Source organism: Pelophylax lessonae, assembly GCF_965119305.1.
Source record: "Pelophylax lessonae genome assembly, chromosome: 11".
In the NCBI taxonomy this organism is placed as follows: domain Eukaryota; kingdom Metazoa; phylum Chordata; class Amphibia; order Anura; family Ranidae; genus Pelophylax; species Pelophylax lessonae.
In genome coordinates, this window is record NC_138778.1 from 4819684 (window position 1) to 4837448 (window position 17765).

At 42.9% G+C, this 17765-nt stretch overlaps 1 protein-coding gene across 1 annotated transcript in view; it reads right to left on the reverse strand.

Moving 5' to 3' along the window:
- LOC309567294 (heparan sulfate glucosamine 3-O-sulfotransferase 3B1-like) overlaps nt 1–17449 on the reverse strand; it is a 53301-nt gene extending 35852 nt beyond the window's left edge. Inside the window, exon 1 of the mRNA XM_082272699.1 lies at nt 17084–17449. Coding sequence (XP_082128825.1) covers nt 17084–17439 — 356 coding nt within the window. The 5' untranslated portion in view covers nt 17440–17449. The remainder of the gene's footprint in view (nt 1–17083) is intronic.
- Nucleotides 17450–17765: the final 316 nt, after the last annotated feature.

The following is a 17765-nucleotide window of genomic DNA, read 5'->3' on the forward strand; positions in this document are numbered from 1 at the left end:
AAAGCGCCGGTTTATATTCAAATCGGTTGGTTTATTACAGATAGAATTGGCAGAGCTTGCCATAAATCACTATATTTAATAAAATAGTCCTCCTTTTGCCCTGAACTGTGAATAATATGGCTGAGGTATGTTCAAGGTTAATACAATAGGTAATGTAAACCAGACTACAATAAAAAAAATGAAAAAGTTGAATAAGAAATCTGCAACATATTATGGGCTAATCCAGTTCCTTTTAAATACCCATTAGCTGTATAAACAGGTTTAGTGAGCCTTCTTCCCCGGATTTCCCTAAAGTAAACCATTGTCTAGTTGCTATGGGTTACTGCACTCTGCAAATTCTTTTTGCCTCGGCGAACCCAAATACTGACTTGGACGTATATATATATATACTAATCTTCTGTTACAAAACGGTTTTGAATTTGTAGGTTGAATTTTGGTTGCCCTAAGGCTGTAAGAGACAGGTGCACTTTAATACCGAATGTAGTATATATTTATATATTCGCTTTGTGTGTTTTTTTTTTTTTTTTGTGCTCCTGTGAATGATCCAAACTCCGTAACTTTGACTGCAATGGAGGATTTAGGAAAAGGGGGCTGCTGTGTGTAGGGTGTGCCTCTGGTGGAGGCCATTTTGAAAAGTTGAAGTTATATAGTTGCAATTAAGTCCGGGTTCCAGATCCAGACCAATTCATCTACCGCTATTTGCCAAACATTTCCCTTTTTTATTCTAGTATGATGTGACGTGTGTTTAGGTATTCGTGTAGCACAAGGACAGGGCTGGGAGATGGGGTGGGCAGGAGGGGCGGCTGCCCCTGGGTACTGTGGTATAATCAGGTCTGTCTTTAACACAGGGCAAAAGGGGAAGTTGCCCTGGGCCCAGTCATTGTTATGGGGCCCAAGGCAGCTTCCCATTGAACCCGCACTTCTCGCAAAGGAGTTGATAAGTGGATTCGGGAGGGCCCAAGAAAATGTTTGCTCAGGGTCCAATTGATATGAAAGACTGCCCTGGGTATAATGAGAGGTGGGGGGCACTGTAAGAGGTGGGGAGGTGATTTGTTTGTCGACAGGGGGAATTTAGGGGGTGGCAGAGGGTATGAATAGCTCTTGGGGGGGGATTTGTGCTAGATGGGGTGATTGCGGGGCATTTGTGCTAGAAGGGAAAACATTTTTTTTGGGGGGGGGGGGGGTTGTGCTAGGAGAATGGATGGGGGGGGGGGATGTCTACTGGGAGGGGATAGAGGATTTGTGCTAGGAAGAGTGATTTTTTTTTTTGGGGGGGGGGGTCGATTTGTGCAGACGGGATCTGCGAAAAGAGAAGATTTGAGCTGGGAGGGGGATGGGGGGGCAAAGATTTGAGCTGGGAGGGGGGATGGGGGGCAAGGATTTGTGCTAGGAGGGGGGATGGGGGGGCAAATATTTGTGCTGGGAATGTTTTTGCCGGCCAATGGTCATAGTTTAGTTTTGCTGGCCCCTCCCTCCTGTCAAGTGCCCCCACAGCAAGCAGCTTGCTATGAGGTCACCCAAGCCAAGCCACAGCTCCATGTGTCTATTCGGACACGGAGCCGTGGTTCGGCCCCGCCCCCTCTCTCTTGACTGGCAAACTGACATTGATTGAGAGCAGCGGAAGCCAATGGCACCGCTGCGGTGTCTCAGGAGGGAGAGTCCAGGCTGGCCAAGGCCCTCGTGCTTATAGCTGGATCAAGGTGGGGCTCAGGTAAGTATTAGGGGCGCTGCACACAGAAGGTTTTTTTATTTGAATGCATAGAATGCATTAAATTACAACCACTTTTAATGAACAAGCTGAAGCTGCTTGGCTCCCATGCAAAGCTGCACCAGATTTTGCACTCTCCAGTTTTAGTAAATCAACCCTTTTGTTTAAAAAGTCCAATTGACTTGAAGCCTGATGAAAAGGGGGGGGGGTGCTGAGTCCCCAAAACACGGCTGTTTTAAAATAAAATCTTTTACAAGACTGGTGTGCTGCTCCCATCCTTTCAAAACTTTAGTAAACTCTGGGGGCCCAACAGCACCCCAAAGAAGCTGGTGAGCAGCCTCCAGGACTGCAAACCACCCATCACTTCATCACTTTATAAACAATCCCCATAAGGTTCAGCACTACAAAATCACAACTGAATTGAAGGGAATTCGTCACAAAGTGAGAGAGGAACCTCATTGAGAAGCGGTCATTCTGGGCCCCTTGAGATACTCGTTTTGTTGGTATGACTATATAGGCTTCACTGTAAGTGAAGTCCCTTCCTGTAACTCATATAGGAATGTTCATTTCAGATTTCTCAAACAGGTATCATTGTTCATTCAAATATTAGCCACCTCTAACGTAAACTAGTCATGAAAGAGGTATAAGAAGAGTTGCCACTGTTTACTGCTTTTGAAAATGAAGGCTCCTGAGATTCTATGCTGAACAACCGGCTTTGAGAGTTTTAGTCAATGACCTGGAAGAAGTTTGCCAGCAGTCCCTGTCTGAACCCTTGTTGAGCATTATGGGTTAGCATTGAAACATAGAAGAGTGATGGCAGAAAAAGACCAAGTAGTCCTTCAAGACTACCACTTCTGAGGTTTGTCCATAGCAGGTTTCAATTCACTTACTGTTGACTGATTCAACTATTGTTTTGGCAAAATAAGTGAAATAAAGTTCTATATAGAGGAATCAGGACCTCCTTCCTCCTTCTGGTGACCCCTCTAGTGATATAAAGATCTATATAGAGGAATCAGGACCTCCTTCCTCCTGATGGTGATCCCATTAGTGATCTAAAGATCTATATAGAGAAATGAGGACCTCCTTTCTCCTGATGGTGATTCCATATTGATATAAAGATCTATATAGAGGAATCAGGGCCTCCTTCCTCCTGCTGGTGACCCCTCTAGTGATCTAAAGATCTATATAGAGGAATCAGGACCCCCTTCCTCCTGCTGGTGATCCCTCTAGTGATTTAAAGATCTATATAGAGGAATCAGGACCTCCTTCCTCCTTCTGGTGACCCCTCTAGTGATATAAAGATTTATATAGAGGAATCAGGACCTCCTTCCTGCTGATAGTGACCCCTCTAGTGATCTAAAGATCTATATAGAGAAATGAGGACCTCCTTTCTCCTGATGGTGATTCCATATTGATATAAAGATCTATATAGAGGAATCAGGGCCTCCTTCCTCCTGCTGGTGACCCCTCTAGTGATCTAAAGATATATATAGAGGAATCGGGGACCTCCTTCCTCCTGCTGGTGATCCCTCTAGTGATCTAAAGATCTATATAGAGGAATCAGGACCCCCTTCCTCCTGCTGGTGATCCCTCTAGTGATATAAAGATCTATATAGAGGAATCAGGACCTCCTTCTTCCAGCTGGTGACCCCTCTAGTGATTTAAAGATCTATATAGAGGAATCAGGACCCCCTTCCCCCCGCTGGTGATCCCTCTAGTGATATAAAGATCTATATAGAGGAATCAGGACCTCCTTCCTCCTGCTGGTGATCCTCTAGTAATATAAAGATCTCAATAGAGGAATTTGGACCTCCTTCCTCCTGCTGGTGACCCCTCTAGTGATTTAAAGATCTATTTAGAGGAATTGGGATCGCCTTCTTACTGCTGACCCTGTGCTGCCCGGTACTCGGTGACATCACAGTACAGTTTGCATTCAGAGCCTGGCTTTTCATAGTTTGATTTTCTACGGCCTTATCAAATACAGATCGTGGTACAGGAATCTCCGCTTGTGCATTTTAGGACTGAATGAATGTGGATATATTTGATCTACCTCAGGTTAAAACCATTTATCTTCCCATTGGCAGAGCTTCGCTAACAATACCCCGGATAGTAACCACTCCTTTCAATGCTCTGTTCATACTCGCATCTGTACATATGCAGCTGCTTCTTCTGCTTGGTGTCAACTGTATATAGTCTGGGATTTGCAGCAACTTTTTTTTGGCTCTGAGGAAGGGGGTTTGCCCCCGAAACGTGTCAGCCTAGACACAGCAGCCTCATGCGGCACACTGCATACCATTCAGCACAGTGTGGTTCCTTGGCTACCTTGGAGACTATATGTGTATTATGTTGATGTGTGCATACACACCTGCTTTGTGAGTATAATATATACTTTTTAATATTTTTAATACATTTTTAGTGGTAATGCACTAGGTCAGTACGCCCTTTTTCTTTTTGTTGTTGTTTCCTAGTTGGTTTCGGATACCCTTGATCCTGAAGGGCCAGCAAGGCCACAAGCTTGTCCACTCAAGTTTGAAGTATCTCTCTTCCCTCCGGCCTATGTTATACTCGAGCGCAGGAGAATTGTTCTACTATTTGTAGTTCCTAGGCAGCTCCTACCTACAGTTCTCCAGTCTCTATTGAGTGTCCCATGAGCAAAACTGATAGAAAGATTTTTGGAGGGGTGCAGCAGGTGGAGGAGGTCCTTACTATCCCAAATCTCTTGCAGTGTTGGGTATACTGAGAATGACCAGTGCTAACACCGGTGTACAATCAACCCATACAAGCTTATTCAATTTGGCAGATTGTAGGAACCTAAAAGCCAATCAGAATTCACTTTTCAGTGATCTGAAAACTTGATCTGACTCTTTAAACTTCTGGAACGTTGATTCCTTTCCACTGAGAAGTTCTACCTACAACACCAAATTTACAACAGAAATTTCGGAGGTGATTACATTTTTGCACAATCTTTGGACCTATATTTACTATTTCGTTTTGTAATTTGTTTTGGAAGCCCATCATTGATCTTTTTATTAGTATTATTTACATTATTTTCTGTCATACTATGACAAAAGATTGCTCCGAATTTCAAATTCAATCCCTTAGAACAATTTTAGAACCTGACTCTCGTTTGCTTTGCACTGCGCAGTCTTCCACCCTCCGTGCGACGGTAAGCCGCGCTCGCTATAGTTACTTAGCAGAAGGGATATGCCCGTTAACAATTCATAGATTTTGTTACCATACTCCTTAATTAGGTTTACAAATTTGAAATCCTATACCTCGTCTTTTGGCAGCATCAGTCAATGCCCAGGTGCCATAATAAAGCCGGCAGCTTATTGAAGCCAAAAATAGATATGGAAAAGCCTTCTCTCATAATGTTCTCTATGCCATCTATGGGCTGAGTAAAAATAACTCAACTTTTATGGAAGTTATATATGTTGGAAAAGCTTAATGGAGCCAAGATACCAAAATGTATATATCTCTGTATACTCAGATGCCTTTTAAACTAAAACAAACTTCAACTAAGAGGAGGAAAGTTTAAAACTAATCTTAGAAAGTATTATTTTACTGAAAGGGTAGTTGATGCTTGGAATAAACCACCAGCAAAGGTAGAGAGACAGTCAACCGTAAATGGCTTCAAACTTGGGACAAACCTAGATCTATACACAGACAATAAAATTAACGAAAAAAAAAAAATGGGCAGACTTGATGGACTACTCTTTTTCTGCCGTAACTTTTCTAGGTTCTTATACTGTCCTGTGCAGGTGCCCAAACTTACGAACAAACTTTATATACTTAGATACTGAACTTGTATAGCACTTTCTGCTTCCCTGCCTTTCTCTGTTTTTCTCCCCTAATCACCCCCCCCCTTTCACTCTCCAATGTCTTTTGGCTCTCTAAAAAAAGTTTAATTTGCTTATTTGTAACAGTTTGCTCTTCTTTCTCTCACTTTGGAAATTTGGAAATGACTATTTTTGCAAATTACTAAAAAAAAGTATAATATATTCAAGCCAGTTCTTCTCCAAAGTTGAAATAAAAAGTTTGGTAACTCAATAACTGTCACTATTTCAGACACCTCTCGTGCTCCCTGCAGAAAAACACCCGACACCGATGTAAACTCTCTACTACATATAAAGTTGTGAAATGACCCAAACTGACAGCAACCTTTGACTTGATAATAAATACAAGCACCACTTCTTGTCAAAGTTTGTTTTTCTCCAAAAAGAGAACAAAGAGCATCGCATAATGCAACAATAATGGAGAACAAACCGCATCGCATAATACAACGATAATGTTTCTTATACTACACAATATAATGGGGGGGGGGATTTATTAAAACTGGAGAGTGCAAAATCTGGTGCAGCTGTGCATGGGAGCCAATCAGTTCTATATTTTACTACACGATACAATGGGGGGGGAGATTTATTAAAACTGAAGAGTGCAAAATCCGGTGCAGCTGTGCATGGGAGCCAATCAGCTCTATATTTTACTACACAATACAATGGGGTGGGGGGGGGGATATTTACTAAAACTGGAGAGTGCAAAATCTGGTGCAGCTGTGCATGGGAGCCAATCAGCTCTATATTTTACTACACAATACAATGGGGGGGGGGGGGAGATTTACTAAAACTGGAGAGTGCAAAATCTGGTGCAGCTGTGCATGGCAGCCAATCAGCTTCTAACTTCAGCTTGTTCAATAAAGCTTTGACAATAAAAGCTGGAAGCTGATTGGTTTCTAGGCAGAGCTGCATCAGATTTTGCACTCTCCGGTTTTATTAAATTAACCCCCGATATGTGATTGTTGGAACAATTTGACACCAACATTTGTTCATTATGGCGTCTTGTGCCATAACCTGCGTCCAGACAAAGAAAATCCATTACTGTTATTTTAGATAAATTAACCTTCATATTAAATTTTCATAAAAATATTCTACTTGTGACTTTAATTATAAGTTGTGTTTTTTTTTTTCTTTTATGTCATGTAAAAGAGATTTAAAATAAAACAAAGTGGAATTAAAATGAATCAAAGTGAGATTAAACTAAAACAAAGTGAACACAGCTCAAACCTTTTAGGTGACTTACTAAAAGCATTTAAAAGAACAGAAGTCCTGAGCTGTCGTTTCCCATAAAAAAAAGGAGGGAGTAAAAAGTTTTGAGAACAAAAGTTTCAAGAGCAAAGGGCAGAACAAAACATTATTATGACACAGAATCTTCCCAAGGCATTTTTTTGTGTGTGGTAATGTTCACATCCCTGTCGTAACAAGTCGTCTTTTTTTTTTTTTTTTCCTAGTCTTTTCTTTTGAAGCCAGATTAAAGACGAGAGAGCCTAGTGAAAAATTGTTACTTTAACACTATTCTTTTTATGCAAAAAAAAAAAAGAAAAGAAAAAGTAAATAAATATTTATGCACTTCCCCTTTCAGCTCTACAGATGATACTTCATGCGTTTCTCAATTTGATCTCTGTCAGGATATTGGAGTTCAAAAGATGTTAGGAGAATATTAGGATGCTTGCACATGGCAAGAGCTCATTATTGGGGAGGGGGGGGGGGGGAATAAAAAAAATGACATTTTCTCTGTCAAAAGAGCCAGTGTTTAATATGGGAAAACAAAAACATCAAACATTCCACAAAGAAGGAAGAAATTCTAAAACTAAATCAAAGTGAAAACCGTACGGGAGTCAGGAATAGAGGATTCAAAACTTGCTGCTAATTCTGAGAAAACCTTTTTAGGATTTTTTTTTTAATTTAAATTGCAAAACCTTTAAATATTTTGCTAATAAAATATTTACTGAATTATTAAAAGTTAATGTTAGAACTTTTTATAAAACAGAATTTACATTAAAGGGAGTTAAATCCAAAATTAAGGGAGTTAAATCTTAAATTCATCTCTAACCTATTCCTAATTTTTTTATTTTTTAAGGAAGGGTGTTGCAACTGTGTATTTTATGTAAACTTTTATTTTAAACATTAAGGGAGTTAAATCCTAAATTAAGGGGGTTAAATCTTAAATCCATCTCTAACCTATTCCTATTTTTTTATTTTTTAAGGAAGGGTGTAGCAACTGTATATTTTATGTTAACTTTTATTTTAAACATTAAGGGAGTAAAAACTTAAATTAAGGGAGTTAAATCTTAAATTAAGGGAATTAAATCTTAAATTCATCTCCAACTTATTCCTAATTTTTTTTATTTTTTTAAGGAAGGGTGTTGCAACTGTATATTTTATGTTAACTTTTATTTTAAACATTAAGGGAATTAAATCTTAAATTAAGGGAGTTAAATCTTAAATTCATCTCTAACCTATTCCGAATTTTTTTATTTTTTAAGGAAGGGTGTTGCAACTGTATATTTTATGTTAACTTTTATTTTAAACTGGATCTTTTATTTTATTTTTTTTTTTTATTTTAAACTGGGTCTTTTATTTATTTTTTTTACTTCTTTTGAAACTCTTAACTTTTTTTTTTAAACTGAATCTTATATTTTAACTTTTCTTAAGACACTAAATTTGTGATCAGGTTAGCACTAAACTTTTTTGTCAAAGTCTTTGCATGCCATTTATTTGTCAATGGTACGCATTGACTTTGATTGACTACATCAGTAGAGAATATTTACTTTTTCAAAGTGGATTTCCACTTATCTTAAGTCAAAATTCATTTTTCAAAAAATATCCAATGATGTGCAAGGAAGATGGAAAAAAAAACAAAAAAAAAAAACAGAATATCTACTTATGAATGAAGAGAACATTTACTCTGCAAAGTGAACATGCTCCACTCCTTTATTAAATCCACCTCACTGCCTTAAATGATGTGAAAAGACTGATATGACTGTAAACATTTTGAGGTTTGTTGTGCCTCCTCGGGATTCTATTCGTCCCAAGGCGATAACTGTACTGCAAATACCGTGAGGCTGCAATGCCCCCTTATTCTCAACAGGGATCACTGCAACTCTATCCTTAGAACATTCACAGCTCATACTGCTACAATAGGTACGCTGTCTTTTATGGAGTTAAAATAAAAACCCTAAATAAAGGACTGGAGCCACCAGTCTCAAAAAACATAAAACATTGAACCGTTTTCACAAAAAACAAATTAGATCACTTAAAACGAGAATGGAAATACAATAAACCGGGAACACCAAACATACTCCACATATAGAAACTGATACTGATCGTAATACCGGCTCTCCAAGACAATCCATACTGCAATTACATATTACGAGTGAGTGGGTTCGTCGACAGTAAGCGAGTTTAAACATAAATCTATACAAGTGGTCTTCAAACTATGGCCCAGATCCCTGATTTATACATAAAGACCAAAAACCAATAATAGAGGGCAAACTCAATGGATCGCTTGGTCTTTTTCGGCCATAACCCTTCTGATTCAATAGATTTCTATGGAAGTTCATGCAATAAACCAAAGGGCAACGATAGAAAGAAAGGGTTGCCATCGTCTATGTACCACCGACCTCACAAACAGAATACAAAGCCCGTTAAAATCACAGTACAGTAGTGTTGGTAAGAGGTACAAAGTAGGAGCTTTGTAGATCCTTTTATGATCACATCACAAATTCTAGAGGGAACTTTCCGGCTGGGTTATTTTTTTTCTGGTCATCTCAGATTAGGCCGAACCTTACAAGAAGCGCACTTGTGCAGTAAGTGGCGCTTACGGTCTCCTCCATCTATAATGTATGGGGGGAAAATGCATTTTGATGAAAGGACAGCGAGGCCACACAAAAGTGGTCTGGGCATGAAGAAAGGGAAAAAAAATCAATAGTTTATTGTTGCCTAATTTCAGCCTGCAACAGAAATCCCCCAGGGCAGTAAACCACAACCCCCCCCCCCCCCCCGCCCAAATTACAGATTAGCATCAAAGCACAGCTAAGCGATTTTTTTTTTTTTAATTTTTGTTTTACATCGTAAGGCACAGACCCATTTCAGATAAAGGAATTATACTATTATACGTCATCGATGTGGCGGATCAATACCAATTGGGCCATGTCTTGGAGGGGAGCCTGTGGCCCCCCCCTCGGACTGTGTGTGTTACATGGCTCTGCTGATAAATTATGAATCTTTACAAATCAAGCCTATAGAGATCCCACACCCTTATCTTTGAAGAGAAAGGCTTGTAGCAGCCAAGGTTGGGCTTAAGTCGTGTGTCCCCAAGGTAAGGGAACACGAAGATGTGGGGTAAGGGTAGGAGAAATATATTAATCGGGATCACCTGAAACTAAGTCAGCATTTAGATAAGCTGCAGATCATAGCTGAGCGCTCTACATATCTATATGCACAGCATGTTGGACAAGTGGTCAGCACTCGTCCCTATAAGTGCTGGGGTCCTGGGATCAGTTCCCATATACAATTTGAACATGTTTCATGTTGGTTTCCTCTAGAAGATGTACTGGTAGGCTGAAATTGGCCTTCTTGTGCATCTGTATAACTGTATAGGGGATATTAGAGTGTAAGCTCCTCTGGCACAGGGATCGATGCAAATGGTTCCCTGTACAGCACCTCTGGATATGTTGGTGATATACAAATTCAGGAAATGATAAATGGGATACACACTGAAATGTAATAGCAATTTTCTGAATTTATATTTAATAAAAATAATCTCTTTTATCAATACACTACTCAGCATTACGAGGTGCCTTCAAAGTCCCACGCCTAGGGGGATTTCTCCTTTTTCCAATTCAGGAAATGAATACAAGTTATTGATCAGGGTAGGTGAAGACATTGTGGCACCCAAGGCTTCAGTTGTATTGGACCAGCCATAGACTTAATGATTCATTTCTAATGACCGTTGTGTGCCGAGAGCTGGAGATAGCAGACCTCAGCCAAGCCCAGTCTCATATAACTACATATAAAGGGGACCAACTGATACGCTGGACGGTGCTTAGATCTCACTAGAGGCAATCTGCAAATTCAAGAATAAAACCAACCAGATATTAGGATCAGAATGGAGCATTCAATATTCCAGGGACACCGCAAACCCTGACTGTACCTGGACTGCTGGGGAGGGGGGGGGAATAGACCCTAACTTTGAATTGTTCTAGGGGGGGGGATAGACCCTAACTTTGAATTGTTTTACATTGTATATAGACTATGAGGGATCTGTAATGTATGGAACGTGATTGGGCAGTGCTGGACCCCATTCATATCATTCATAGAGGGGAGAGAGACTGCCGGACCCCATTCATATCATACATAGAGGGGAGAGAGACTGCTGGACCCCATTCATATCATTCATAGAGGGGAGAGAGACTGCCGGACCCCATTCATATCATACATAGAGGAAAGAGAGACTGCTGGACCCCATTCATATCATACATAGAGGGGAGAAAGACTGCTGGACCCCATTCATATCATACATAGAGGGGAGAGAGACTGCTGGACCCCATTCAGATCATACATAGAGGGGAGAGAGACTGCTGGACCCCATTCATATCATACATAGAGGGGAGAGAGACTGCTGGACCCCATTCATATCATACATAGAGGGGAGAGAGACTGCTGGACCCCATTCATATCATACATAGAGGGGAGAGAGAGACTGCTGGACCCCATTCATATCATACATAGAGGGGAGAGAGACTGCTGGACCCCATTCAGATCATACATAGAGGGGAGAGAGAGAGAGAGAGACTGCTGGACCCCATTCATATCATACATAGAAGGGAGAGAGACTGCTGGACCCCATTCATATCATACATAGAGGGGAGAGAGACTGCTGGACCCCATTCATATCATACATAGAGGGGAAAGAGAGACTGCTGGACCCCATTCATATCATACATAGAGGGGAGAGAGACTGCCGGACCCCATTCATATCATACATAGAGGAGAGAGAGACTGCTGGACCCCATTCATATCATACATAGAGGAGAGAGAAACTGCTGGACCCCATTCATATCATACATAGAGGAGAGACTGCTGGACCCCATTCATATCATACATAGAGGGGAGAGAGACTGCTGGACCCCATTCATATCATACATAGAGGAGAGAGAGACTGCTGGACCCCATTCATATCATACATAGAGGAGAGAGAGACTGCTGGACCCCATTCATATACATAGAGGAGAGAGAGACTGTTGGACCACATTCATATCATACATAGAGGGGAGAGAGACTGCTGGACCCCATTCATATCATACATAGAGGGGAGAGAGACTGCTGGACCCCATTCATATCATACATAGAGGAGAGAGAGACTGCTGGACCCATTCATATCATACATAGAGGAGAGAGAGACTGCTGGACCCCATTCATATCATACATAGAGGAGAGAGAGACTGCTGGACCCATTCATATCATACATAGAGGGGAGAGAGACTGCCGGACCCCATTCATATCATACATAGAGGAGAGAGAGAGACTGCTGGACCCCATTCATATCATACATAGAGGGGAGAGAGACTGCCAGACCCCATTCATATCATACATAGAGGGGAGAGAGACTGCTGGACCCCATTCATATCATACATAGAGGGGAGAGAGACTGCCGGACCCCATTCATATCACACATAGAGGGGAGAGAGAGACTGCTGGACCCCATTCATATCATACATAGAGGGGAGAGAGACTGCCGGACCCCATTCATATCATACATAGAGGAGAGAGAGACTGCTGGACCCCATTCAGATCACACATAGAGGGGAGAGAAACTGCCGGACCCCATTCATATCATACATAGAGGAGAGAGAGAGACTGCTGGACCCCATTCATATCACACATAGAGGGGAGAGAGACTGCCGGACCCCATTCATATCATACATAGAGGGGAGAGAGACTGCTGGACCCCATTCATATCACACATAGAGGGGAGAGAAACTGCCGGACCCCATTCATATCATACATAGAGGAGAGAGAGAGACTGCCGGACCCCATTCATATCATACATAGAGGGGAGATGGAGAAAGAGAGAGATGGAGACTGATAGTCATTTCATACAGAAAGGAGACAGAGATGGAGAGAGAATGCAATGCTGGGAGAGTGCGATAAACATAAATGAAGAGAGTGAAGAAAAGGAGAGCAGGAGATGGAGAAGAGAATGAAAGAAGGAATGAGAATGGGGAGAGACATGAAAGATACAGATAGAAGGAATAAGGAGGGAGAGATGTATAGAAAGATGGGCAGTCAGGGACATATAGCGGGTACAGAGGCAGAGAGGGGTACATATAGTGGGTACAGAGGCAGAGAGGGGTACATATAGCGGGTACAGAGGCAGAGAGGGGTTCATATAACGGGTACAGAGGCAGAGAGGGGTACATATAGCGCGTACAGAGGCAGAGAGGGGTACATATAACTGGTACAGAGGCAGAGAGGGGTACATATAGCGGGTACAGAGGCAGAGAGGGGTACATATAGCGGGTACAGAGGCAGAGAGGGGTACATATAGCGTGTACAGAGGCAGAGAGGGGTACATATAGCAGGTACAGAGGCAGGGACGGGTACATATAGCGGGTACAGAGGCAGAGAGGGGTACATATAACGAGTACAGTGGCAGAGAGGGGTACAGAGGCAGAGAGGGGTACATATAGCGGGTACAGAGGCAGAGAGGGGTACATATAACAGGCACAGAGGCAGAGAGGGGTACATATAACGGGTACAGAGGCAGAGAGGGGTACATATAGCAGGTACAGAGGCAGAGAGGGGTACATATAACGGGTACAAAGGCAGAGAGGGGTACATATAATGGGTACAGAGGCAGAGAGGGGTACATATAATGGGTACAGAGGCAGAGAGGGGTACATATAGTGGGTATAGAGGCAGAGAGGGGTACATATAACGGGTACAGAGGCAGAGAGGGGTACATATAACGGGTACAGAGGCAGAGAGGGGAACATATAATGGGTACAGAGGCAGAGAGGGGTACATATAATGGGTACAGAGGCAGAGAGGGGCACATATAGCGGGTACAGAAGCAGAGAGGGGTACATATAGTGGGTACAGAGGCAGAGAGGGGTACATATAACGGGTACAGAGGCAGAGAGGGGTACATATAACGGGTACAGAGGCAGAGAGGGGTACATATAATGGGTACAGAGGCAGAGAGGGGCACATATAGCGGGTACAGAAGCAGAGAGGGGTACATATAGTGGGTACAGAGGCAGAGAGGGGTACATATAACGGGTACAGAGGCAGAGAGGGGTACATATAGCAGGTACAGAGGCAGAGAGGGGTACATATAATGGGTACAGAGGCAGAGAGGGGTACATATAACGGGTACAGAGGCAGAGAGGGGTACATATAACGGGTACAGAGGCAGAGAGGGGTACATATAATGGGTACAGAGGCAGAGAGGGGTACATATAACGGGTACAGAGGCAGAGAGGGGTACATATAACGGGTACAGAGGCAGAGAGGGGTACATATAACGGGTACAGAGGCAGAGAGGGGTACATATAATGGGTACAGAGGCAGAGAGGGGTACATATATGGAGTGATAGGCAGTTTGTACGGAGAATGAATGAGAGATGGTCAGATAAGTATAGAGGGACATAAATATATAGAAGATGGGAAGACATTGGGGGTATAAGAGGATAGATATACAGAGAGATTGGGAGTTCTATATAGAGAGGGATGGAACAGATATATAGCGGAGATGGACAGAGATACAGGGATAGATATACAGAGAGGGGACATGTCAGGATATACAGGGATAGATATACAGAGAGGGGACATGTCAGGATATACAGGGATAGATATACAGAGAGGGGACATGTCAGGATATATATATGGAGAAGATACAATGTGTGTGGAGAGAGAGGAAATAAGGATTTATATTATAGGAATAGAAACAGTAACGGGGAATAAGAGGATCCATATACAGAGAGAGGATATGGAGGGTATATAGAGGGATCCATATACAGAGAGACTGGAAGTTCTGAAGGGAATAAGAAGATATAATGGGCAGAGAGAGGAATATACAGTCAGATATAAGGAGGAGATGGACAGTTATAGAGAGAGAAAATAATTGGATTTATATACAGAAATAAAGAGAATCAGAGGATCCATATACAGAGAGATGGGAAGATCGATCTAGAGATGAGAAATATACAATGTAATGAGATAGATAGATAGATAGATAGATAGATAGATAGATAGATAGATAGATAGATAGATAGATAGATAGATAGATAGATAGATAGATAGATAGATAGATAGATAGATAGATAGATAGATAGATAGATAGATAGATAGATAGATAGATAGATAGATAGATAGATAGATAGATAGATAGATAGATAGATAGATAGATAGATAGATATGGGAAGTTCTATAGAGAAGATGGAATAAGGAGATATAGAGAGGGAATATTGGGATATATACAGGGAGGTATACAGATATCGGGTTCTATACACGGATATAGGAAGGATCTCCTGTATACAGATGGGTGGATATAGAATGAGATCGGCAGATATAGAGGGAGATGGAAATGTCGGGAAATTCTGTTTGTAACATTGCATCGCGAATAAGACAAATCACCCAAAATCAACCCCCCCCATCATCAGGCACATCGCACCCCCCGATCTTTATATACATGTCACCCCCCGATCTGTATATACATGTCACCCCCCGATCTGTATATACATGTCACCCCCGATCTGTATATACATGTCACCCCCCGATCTGTATATACATGTCATCCCCGATCTGTATATACATGTCACCCCCCGATCTGTATATACATGTCACCCCCGATCTGTATATACATGTCACCCCCCGATCTGTATATACATGTCACCCCCCGATCTGTATATCCAGGTCACCCCCTGATCTGTATATACATGTCACCCCCCGATCTTTATATACATGTCACCCACCGATCTGTATATACATGTCACCCACCGATCTGTATATACATGTCACCCCCGATCTGTATATCCATGTCACTCCCCGATCTTTTATATACATGTCACCCCCCGATCTGTATATCCAGGTCACCCCCTGATCTGTATATACATGTCACCCCCCCCCCCCCCATCTGTATATACATGTCACCCCCCAATCTGTATATACATGTCACCCCCGATCTGTATATACATGTCACCCCCCGATCTGTATATACATGTCACCCCCAGATCTGTATATACATGTCACCCCCCGATCTGTATATCCAGGTCACCCCCTGATCTGTATATCCATGTCACTCCCCGATCTTTTATATACATGTCACCCCCCGATCTGTATATACATGTCACCCCCGATCTGTATATCCATGTCACCCCCCAATCTGTATATCCATGTCACCCCCCAATCTGTATATACATGTCACCCCCCGATCTGTAAAAACGTCACCCCCAGATCTGTATATTCATGTCACCCCCCGATCTGTACATATACATGTCACCCCTCGATCTGTATATCCATGTCACCCCCGATCTGTATATCCATGTCACCCCCCGATCTGTATATCCATGTCACCCCCCGATCTGTATATACTTCTCCCCCCTCGATCTGTATATACATGTCACCCCCGATCTGTATATACATGTCACCCCCGATCTGTACATACATGTCACCCCCGATCTATATATACACATGTCACCCCCCGATTTGTATATCCATGTCACCCCCGATCTGTATATACATGTCACCCCCGATCTGTATATACATGTCACCCCCCGATCTGTATATACATGTCACGACCCGATCTATATATACATGTCACCCCCCGATTTGTATATCCATGTCACCCCTGATCTGTACATACATGTCACCCCCGATCTGTATATACATGTCACCCCCCGATCTGTATATACATGTCACCCCCCGATCTGTATATACATGTCACCCCCCGATCTGTATATACATGTCACCCCCCGATTTGTATATCCATGTCACCCCTGATCTGTACATACATGTCACCCCCCGATCTGTATATACATGTCACCCCCCGATTTGTATATCCATGTCACCCCCCGATCTGTACATACATGTCACCCCCCGATCTGTACATACATGTCACCCCCGATCTGTATATACATGTCACCCCCCGATCTGTATATACATGTCACCCCCCGATCTATATATACATGTCACCCCCGATTTGTATATCCATGTCACCCCCGATCTGTATATACATGTCACCCCCCGATCTTTATATACATGTCACCCCCGATCTGTATATACATGTCACCCCCCGATCTGTATATACATGTCACCCCCCGATCTGTATATACATGTCACCCCCCGATCTGTACATACATGTCACCCCCGATCTGTATATACATGTCACCCCCCGATCTGTACATACATGTCACCCCCCCGATCTGTATATACATGTCACCCCCTGATTTGTATATCCATGTCACCCCCCCATCTGTAGATCCATGTTACCTTCCAACCCCCCCCAATCTGTAGACATATCGGCCGATCTCACCTGTACCAGTCCAGTCCCTTGTCGTAGTTGCGATCGAAGAAGTGGGGTTCAGCTCCCACAGCCCTGATGTCGGGGTGCACCCTGAGGAACTCCAGCAGCGCCCGGGTCCCCCCTTTCTTCACCCCGATAATTATCGCCTGGGGTAACTTCTTACTCCCCGATCCGTTATAGAAGGTGGAGATCTCCGATGTACCCCGGGGGGAGAGAAGGATCCTGGACAGGGGCCCCCCAGGGGGGGATGGGAGGGGGGTGCAGGGGCCAGCACAGGAATAAATCATATAAAGTCCGAGGATAAGCATGGTGCAAAGAGGGAGGAGAAGCCTTCTTCTCAGAGAGGACACGGGGGGGACATCCATAGAGGAGGGGGTCTCACTCCCCCCACAGTACAATCCATAGATCCCGACAGACGGCCGACATGACTCCCACACCTCTCCTTCTCCCTCTCCTCCTCCTCCTCCTCCACCACTACCTTCCCGGTGCGGATCTCACACACCACTGACTGCCCGACCACTGCGACCTCCCCATCCATGGCAGGGGGCGGGGACAGGCAACACCCCCCACCAATCACAAGGGGGAAGCCTATGCAAATTAGCCATTTGTTGATAAAGGGCGGCCAATGGGATGAGGGAGCCTGGCAGCTGGCCATGCCTTCTGATTGGCTGCTGATCCTATATAGAGTCTG